Raw genomic sequence first — 9,210 nt, 5'->3', positions numbered from 1 at the left:
AGGAACAGCTGCCTTGTCTGTCCTGCGTGCTGCTCACAACCACTGCTCCAGATTCATTCTCCCACCTCTGGGTTTCGTTCAAGGTTCCCATTGGCAAGGAGTTAGCCGCCCTCCAGTCTCCCCTTGTCTCCATGTGGCATCATAATGCTCCTCTCTAGTGAGCTCAAGGTCGGTGCAGTTGTACTCAGGAAGTAGCCAATATGTCCCTTACCCACCGTCCTTCTCTCAGAACGTCACTTGCTTTTGCAGTGAATTGTGTGTCTTTTCGTCCTTACTACGCATCACACAGCCCTGAGTTGTCTCTCCCACGGTAATGTGTATCTCCAAGTGCCCTGCACACAATGAGCACACATTAGGACCTCGTGATCAGGCTAATCACACGGGGAGCGCCAGGCCCAGGGTGCGGGTACAGAATCCCGTGACGCAGCACGTGTTCAGCGAGCGCAAGGTGCACGTACGCACACGGGATGCCATGCCCAGGTGCTGCTGAGGGCTTGTGGGAAGAGAGAAGAAAAACACACACAGTATATTTGTTCCACAATTCATCTGTAGAATTGGGACAGGTAGTTTAATAATAGGTTCAGATATGAGGCTGGGAGAGAAGAGATCTTGCTTTCCCTCCCAGGACCTAATTGCGACATGGAGGCTTGTAAGTTTTCCAAAATCGCTATCTGTCGCTGGACAAGCTGAGTCTGAAGCTGCAGGTTGGCATACATGTTGTCTAGGAGTCCTAGGCACCCACTGGGCTTGTGACCAGTTCCTGAAGAAAGAATGAGGGAGGGACAAGGGAGACGTTTTGTGATTCTACTGAGTTTGGACATGAAGGGTCAATAGCCTTCCCTGAAAACTAGAGGGAACTAAAGAGTTCATAACTATCCCTAGAGCTCACAGGCAATAAAGAAGCCACAGAGGTTTCGGGCCTCATTAAGTCCTGTCTCCCCTTAGCTCAAACGGCCTTGAAGGACCAGGGACCATCTGAGTGTCCTCCCTTAGACATTCCTGGCTGAGGAAGCCTGTTCTGAACAAGGACACACACAGCTGCAAATTTCTTGTCCACTGCACCTGGTTTGAATGAAATGAAATGTCCCCCAGAGACTCATGTGCTTTGAATACTTGGTGGCAGTCTGGAAAGGTTGTGGGGCCTTTGGGAGATGGAACCTTGCTGAGGGGGTGTGTCTCTGGGAACGGTTTGGGGTGATGCAGCCCATTTTTGAGCCCAGTACTCAAACTACGTCCTGCTGCTGTAGAGATGTGACGTCTGGCTGGCTCTCTGTGCGTAGTATGCTTTTCCCACCATGATGAAACTTCCCCTGGACACTGTAAGCCAAGATCCACCCTTTCCTTCCATATACTGCTCTGTCAGGTGTTTAGTCCCAGCAATAACTGCTACAACTCTCCTCTAATTTTATGTTACTTATTTGGTTTTGTGAGGTAGGGTCTCACTCTAGCTCAGACTAATCTGGAATTCACTGTGTAGTCTCAAGGTGACCTTGAACTCACAGTGATCCTCCTACCTCTGCCCCCTGAGTGCTGGGACTAAAGGTGTGCACCACCATGCCTGACTTTTTGTTTTATTTTAGAGACAGCAAGAGCAAGCACATGAGAGACACAGAGAGAGAATTGGCATGCCAAGGCCTCAGCCACTGAAATCGAACTCCAGACACTTGCGCCACCTAGTGGGCATGTGCGACCTTGCACGTTCCTCACCTTTGTGCATCTGGCTTACATGGGATTTGGAGAGTCAAACATGGGTCCTCAGGCTTCCCAGGCAAGCACCTTAACCCCTAAGCCATCTTTCCAACCCTCTCCTCTAATTTTTCTGAGACAGGACCTCTTCCCTTGCACCCAGAGCTTGCTGATTGGGCTAGTCTAGTTGGCTAGTTTGTCTGGGGGACTCCCCGTCTCTGCCACTCCACCTGCATTTGTGTGGGTTCTCATGCTTCCTAACAGGAGCTTTACCAACTGAGCCACCACCCAATCCCTTCACCTCACTCTTGATTGGTGTAGCTAATAAGCAAGGAGACAATACAAATTGGCAGAGTTGGGGAAGAAAATGAAATCAGTAGAACTGAATAATGAGCAAGCACCGGTAAAGTGAAACCAAGCAAAAGTGACAAAGCTAGAGGTTCTCGGGATCAGCAAGAGGACCCCTAGGCCACTCCCCTCCGCAGCTGCTCCCTGTGGGGTGTGTTTGGGTGTTTGGGAAGCCTTCCCTCCAGCCTTACCTGAGGGCAGGGGGCTTCTCTGGATGTTCCGGGCAGTAGGTGGTAGAGAACTTGCTTGAAGATTAACACAACCGGGGGAGGGTCTTGCCCGACACAGACACAGAGCACGGCTTTCCTCTTTGGCTAGAACAAGATCAGAGGTAACTAAATCAAAGCTCATGCCAGCAAGGGGTAGGCTGTCTCTCCCCTTGCCCCCAACCCGCCCCCTACCAGCTTCTGTCTCTCTCTTTTGTATTAGCACGGTTGAGTGTGTGTGGAGGGGAGGAGGATGTGCCAGAGTCTCTTAGATGCTTGTGCCACTTTCTGCATCTGGTTTTTACATAGGGACTAGGGAGTCAAACCTGGATGGACGGCTTTGCAAGCAAATGCCTTTAACTGCTGTGCCATCTCCCCATCCCCCTTCTTTTTCTTTCCTTTATTATTATTGTTACTTTGTTTTATTTTGTTTCTCTCTCTCTCTCTCTTTTTTTTTTTTTTTTTTTTTTGGTTTTTCGAGGTAGGGTCTCACTATAGTTGAGGCTGACCTGGAATTCACTCTGTAGTCTCAGGGTGGCCTCGAACTCATAGTGATCCTCCTACCTCTGCCTCCCGAGTGCTGGGATTAAAGGTGTGTGGCTTTCCTTCCAGTGAGGTTGGTCCATGCACCTGGTCTGTGAAAGCAAGTGCCAGGCTCTGCTATTAACACTTTATATGTAAGGAAGGTAACAGAGAGATGGAAAAAGAGAAACCACAGGGAATTACAGGAGCCCAGGCAGGTGGGAGTGAAGTCTAAATTCCTGACATGGACTCCATCTTACTACTGCAGTAGGGCAAACACAACACAAGTACAGCCTGATTCCTCCCTTTTTGATTTTGTTTGTTTTCTGAGGTGGGGTCTCACTCTGGCCCAGGCTGACCTGGAATTCACTATGGAGTCTCAGGGAGGCCTTGAACTCTTGGTGATTCCCCTACCTCTGTCTCCCAAGCACCTTTCTTTCCTCTAATTTGCTGCATTGTAAAGATGTAAAGTTGGGCTTGGTAGAAGCTTGAGTTTGACCAACATACTATGAGAAGTGGGTAAGAACATGATGAGACAAGACAGAAGGACAGATAGATAATAGATAGATGGATTGACAAAGAGGTACCAGCAGGCACCAAATCCGCAGTTTGCATCCCAGCCACCCTGGTTTCTGTAGTTCCTCTTCCCACTCTGTGAGCTACCTAGTGCCCCTCCCAGCTGCACAAGCCCCTCAGTTACCTTCTGTACTGACGCACTTTGAGTTGGGGCTCTGTCATATTATCATAATCACATATTGGACATATTGAATTCTGAGGTGAAAGTAGGAAATCCAAACAGAAATGCCTAGAAAAACAAGAGATGGCACTGAGCTTGGGAGAACGATCAAGTTGGTAGGCCAGCCACAAAAAGGTGGATGAAAGCAACCTTGCACTTGCATCACCTTGTGCGGCTGGCTTATGTGGTACCTGGAGAGTTGAACATGGGTCCTTTGGCTTCACAGGCAAGCGCCTTAACTGCTAAGCCATCTCTCCAGCCCAAGTAATTTTTTTTTGTTTGTTTGTTTTGTTTTCTGAAGTAGGGTCTCGCTCTAGCTCAGGCTGACCTGGAATTCACTTTGTAGTCTCGGGGTGGCCTCAAACTCATGGCAATCCTCCTACCTATGCCTCCCAAGTGCTGGGATTAAAGGCATGCGCCACCACACCCAGCCCCAAGTAATATATTTTTTAATGTTTTACTTTTATTTAATTATTTGAGAGAGAGAGAAAGAAAGGGGGGGGGGAGAGTGTGCCAGGGCCTCCAGCTGCTGCAAATGAACTCCAGATGAATGTGCCACCTACTGCATCTGGCTTGCATAAGACCTAGGGAATCAAACCTGGGTCCTCTAACTTTGCAGGAAGAGTGTCTTAACTGCCAAACCTCTCCAGTCATCCCCCACTTTTTTTTTTTTTTTTTTTGGCTGACCTAGAATTCACTATGTGGTGAACTAGAACTCATAGTGATCTTCCTACCTCAGTCTCCAAATGCTAAGATTAAAGGCATGTGCCACCATGTCCAGCTGAGAAATCTTATTTTTTAAAAATTATTATTATTTCTACTTACTTATTTGCAAGCATATATAGAGAGAACAGAAACAGATAGAATGGGCATGGCAGAGCCTCTAGCCACTGCAAACAAGCTCCAGATGCATGTGCCACTTTGTACATGTGGCTTTACATGGTTCCTGGGGAATTGAACCTGGGTCATTAGTCTGTTCAGGCAAGTGCCTTAATACCTCAGCCTCTCCCCAGCTTTTTTTTAAAAATTTGTTTATTTATTTAAGATAGAGGCAGAAAAGAGAGGGGGGGGGAGGAAGGGAGGGAGGGAGGGGGAGAACAAATGGATGTTAGGTCCTCTAGCTACTGCAAAGAAACTCCAGATGCATGTGCCACAATGTGCATCTGGCTAACGTGGGACCTGGAGAATCAAACCTGGGTCTTTAGGCTTCACAGACAATCACGTTACCCAGTAAACCATCATTTCTTTTTTTATTATTTTTCTCTCTTTCTGTTTATTTTAGATAGAGTTTCACTCTCTAGTCCACCCTGGCCTCATAATGTAGACCAGTCTGGCATCAAACTTTCTGTGATCCTCCTGCCTTAGCCTCCCAAATTCTGTTTGTTTTCTTAATTAAAAAAAATTTTAACTCATGGTAATGCTGCTACCTCTGCCTCCCAAGTGCTCGGATTACAGGTGTGTGCCACCATGCCTGGCAAAAAAAAAAAAAAAAAAAAAAAAAAAAAATTTTGAGGTAGGGTCTCACTCTCACCCAGGCTGACCTGGAATTAACTCTGTCATCTCAGGGTGGCCTCGAACTCATGGCGATCTTCCTACCTCTGCCTCCCAAGTGCTGGGATTAAAGGTGTGCGCCACCACACCCGGCAGCCTCCCAAATTCTGGAACTGCAGACATGAGCCATTACATCAGGCTAATTTTATTTTATTTAATTTTATTTATTTATTATTTTTTTGGTTTTTCAGGGTAGGGTTTCACTCTTGCCAAGGCTGACCTGGAATTCACTATGTAGTCTCAGGGCAGCCTTGAACTCACAGCATCCATCTACTTCTGCCTCTCAAGTGCTGGGATTATAGGCGTATGCCACCACGTCCAGCCAGATTTTTTAAAAATTTTATTTATTTGACAGACAGAGAAAGAATGGCCACGCCAGGGCCTCTATGTGCTGCAAACTCCAGACACATGCGTCACCTTTGCATTTGGCTTATGTAGGTCCTAGAGAATCAAACCTGGGTCCTTTGGCTTTGCAGGCAAGTGCCTTAATCACTAAACCATCTCTCCAGCTCAGGAACCCCATTTCTAAGTAAAGAATGCATAAGGATAAGGTCATGGAGCAGAACCGAGAGAATAGTAAGATGCATAACTCTCACAGCTCTATCACAGAATGTAAAGTGTATGGTGTGGTTGGTGTTATTTTGACACAAGGTCTCTAAACGTAGCCCTGGCTAACCTGGATCTTACTGTATATCCCAGGCTGGCCTCCTTGTGGCAATCCTCTTGCCTCTGTTTCTGGAGTGCTGGAATCACACACATACAACATACCCAGCATATTCTTTAATATATTTCCTAGCTTATAGGGTGCAGGGAATTGAACCCAGAACTTTGGGAACGCCAGCTAAGCACTCTGACACCCGAGTGACATTCCACCTACCATACAAAGTCTTGACACAAAGGCAGAGTAAGCGTGTTCAGTTAGGGGTTAGCCAGCATTTTACAGACCAGCTCGAGGACCTGGGACTCAGGCAACGTTTCCAACAGTGGGGATACAGAGAACACAAACACCGAGGGCATCACACCTGCACTGCCAAGCACCTGGGAGACGGAGGCACAACTGACTTGGCTTTCAGGCTCATCTGTGCTATAATGTGAGACTCTGTCAACCTCCCACCAATGCCCTCCCACAGATACTTTCCCATTAACCAAATAATGGGGGGGAAAACCCACGTGCAGCTAGTATGGTATCTGCAAACGCTAAGTGACCAAGGAGGTCTGGCTTTGAGGGAGGGCCTGGACCACACACCTTTTCTGTTGTTCAGGTGACCACTGTGGTTTTCCATCTCAACACCAACACATGTGCTGCCTGGGGAAGAATCAGAGCACGTCGTCAAACAACCCATGCCATTGGTCATATTTTCAAACTATTTTTATTTATATGCAAGGAGAGGGAGAGGGAGAGGGAGAGAATGGATGTGCCAGGGCCTCCAGCCACTGTGAATGTCCTCCAAATGCATGTGGCACTTTATGCATCTGCCTTTGTGGGTACTGGGGAATCTTGGGTCATCAGGTTTTTCAGGCAAGCGCCTTGACCACTAAGCCACCTCTACAGTCCCCGTACCATTATTTTGGGTTTTTATTGTGTTTATTTATTTATTTGACAGAGAAAGGGCAGAGAGAGAGATATAGAGAATATATGTGCGCCAAAGCCTCCAGCCATTGCAAACGAACCCACCGTGTGCACCCCCTTGTGTATATGGCTAACATGGGTCCTTGGGAATCGAACCTGGATCCTTTGGCTCTGCAGGTAAATGCCTTAACTGATAAGTCACCTCTCCAGCCCTATTTTGTTTTTTTGAGGTAGGGTCTTACTCTAGCCCAGGCTGACCTGGGATTTACTATGTAGTCTCAGAGTGGCCTTGGACTCACAGCATTCCTTCTACCTCTGCCTCCTAAGTGCTGGGATTAAAGGCGTGTGCCACCACACTATGATTTTTACTATTAACAATTCCATAAATTTTCTCAGTACATCCAACTGACTAACAACTGCTCCAATTTGGGGAAAGTACATCCAAACTGACTAACTACTGTTCCAATTTGGGGAAGTGTAAGTGTGAGTGTATCCTACTGTAATGTTTCATGGTTACATTAAATGCCTTTCTTTCTTTTTTCTTTCTTTTTTCTTTCGTTTTTTTTTTTTTTTTTTTTTTGAGGTAGTGTCTCACTCTACTCACTGAAGCTCGGGCTGACCTGGAAGTTACTATGTAGTCTCAGGGTGGCCTCAAACTCATGGCAGTCCTACCTCTGCCTCCCAAGTGCTGGGATTAAAGGTGTGTGCCACCATGCCCAGGATGTGCCTTTATGTGTTTGAGACAGAGATTTGCTTGCACCCCAGCCAGACTGGAGTTCACTATGGAGCCTAGAACTCAATATCCTCCAGTGTGGCATTGCAGGCATGAGCCATCCTGCCTGGCAAGGGATTTAATTATTTATTCTCTTCAGCTCTGAGAAATAACTTAAACAGTTATTTCTTTTAAAATATTTTATTTATTAATATTTTATTTTTATTTATTTGAGAGATTTTTATTTATTATTATATTTATTATTTATTGTTATTTACTTTTTATTTATTTGAGACAGAAGGAGAGAATGCATGCCAGGGCCTCCAGCCACTGCAAAACATATTCCAGATGTGTGCACCCCTTGTGCAACTGGCTTATGTGGGTCCTGGGGAAGTGAACCTGGGTCCTTTGGCTTTGCAGGCAAGTGCCTTAACTGCTAAGCCACCTCTCCAGCCCAACAGTTATCCCTATCATTACTGATTTCTTTTTCTCTGGACAACTACTCTTTGTGTCCTCTAGTTAAAAAAAAAAAAAAAAGAGAAGAAGTTATTTGCAAGTAGAGAGAGAGAGAAAGAGATGGAAGACAGAGAGAGAGAGAATGGGCACACCACGGCCTCTAGTCGCTGCAAATGAATTCCAGATGCATGTGCCCCTTCTGCATATGGCTTATGTGGGTCCTGGGGAATCGAACATGGGTTCTTTGGCTTTGCAGACAAACGCCTTAACCACTAAGCCATTTCTCCAGCCCATAGAGTTAACTTTTTTATTTTTATTGATTTGAGAGAGAGAGCGAGACAGAGAGAATGGGTGTGCCAGGGCCTCCACCTGCTACAAACTCCAGACACATGCACCACCTTTTGCATCTGGTTTACATGGGTCCTGGAGAATTGAACCTGGGTACTTTGGCTTTACAGGAAAGTGCCTTAACCACTAAGACATACCTCCAGCCCCCTTTTTTTTACAAAAGAGAAAGTATAGGTGCACCAGGGCCTCGTTGGGGGCTGTTTTTGGCTCCTGGTATTTTTCCATGGGTTTTACAGTACCACTGCAAACATACTTCAGAGACATGTACCACTTTGTGTGTCTGGTTTTACATGGGTACTGTGGAATTTAAGCTAGGTCATGAGGCAGAAGACGAAGGATCGCCATGAGTTCGAGGCCACCCTGAGAGTACATAGTGAATTACAGGTCAGCCTGGGCCAGAAACCCTACCTTGGGGGAAAAAAACGGGGGGGGGGTATTGGGGATATAGCTCAGCCTTGAAAGGCTTACTTGCAAAACCTACCGGCCAGGCTTCAATTCCCCAGGAAAGGCAGATGCACAAAGTGGCACATGTGAGGCCGTTGGCACATCGGTTCTCTCCCCCAGATAAGAAAGTTAAAAAATCGCCGGACACGGTGGCACCACGTTAGCCAGATGCACAAGGGGTACATGTGTCTGCAGTTCGTTGCAGTGGCTGGAGGCCCGGGCGCGACCATTCATTCATTTTCTCGGTCTCTCTGTCTCTCTCAGGAATCGAGGCTACTCCCGCCCCTACCCCCGTGCCAAACCCCGCCCCCTCCCTTCAACTTCCGCCGACGTCCGGTCCCGTCCCGCTAGCTAGCAACTGCTCCGTGGGAATTGTCACGCCTTTATCGACCTTCGCTGTCCGTCAGGCGCCCACGGACAACACACAACTTCATGACCTCACCTGCCAACGTTCACCCAAACCCTCAAGCCCAGCACCTACCCTGTGGTTAACACGCATGCGCAACAGCGCACCGGCGACTCGCGGCGCCTTCAGCGCATGCGCTGGCCCTCGGGCCTCACGCGGCCGGGAGCGGCCGCCCTAGTGCGCAGGCGCCCGAGCCTCGTCAAGCCCAGCACTGCGCGCTCTCTC

At 47.5% G+C, this 9,210-nt stretch overlaps 1 protein-coding gene across 2 annotated transcripts; it reads right to left on the bottom strand.

The window, feature by feature from the left end:
* Positions 1 to 527: 527 nt before the first annotated feature.
* Tsacc (TSSK6 activating cochaperone) lies at positions 528 to 9,126 on the bottom strand. 2 transcript variants are annotated; one of them, XM_045138731.1, is made up of 4 exons: positions 9,061 to 9,126; positions 6,296 to 6,355; positions 2,226 to 2,348; positions 528 to 760 (listed from the first exon to the last, which is right to left on the bottom strand). In XM_045138731.1, the coding sequence occupies exons 2-4, from the start codon at positions 6,330 to 6,332 to the stop codon at positions 543 to 545; spliced, it is 378 nt and encodes a 125-aa protein (XP_044994666.1). In that variant the 5' UTR covers positions 6,333 to 6,355; positions 9,061 to 9,126; the 3' UTR covers positions 528 to 542. The 2 variants fall into 2 exon arrangements, with proteins under 2 accessions (XP_044994666.1, XP_044994667.1); XM_045138732.1 differs by lacking the exon at positions 9,061 to 9,126 and adding an exon at positions 9,022 to 9,041.
* Between the last annotated feature and the right edge of the window lie 84 nt (positions 9,127 to 9,210).

The sequence above is a fragment of the Jaculus jaculus genome, chromosome 19 (genome assembly GCF_020740685.1).
Source record: "Jaculus jaculus isolate mJacJac1 chromosome 19, mJacJac1.mat.Y.cur, whole genome shotgun sequence".
Classification (NCBI taxonomy): Eukaryota; Metazoa; Chordata; class Mammalia; order Rodentia; family Dipodidae; genus Jaculus; species Jaculus jaculus.
Note: the sequence above shows the minus strand (reverse complement) of the source record. Positions and strands in the feature narration are given on the sequence as shown.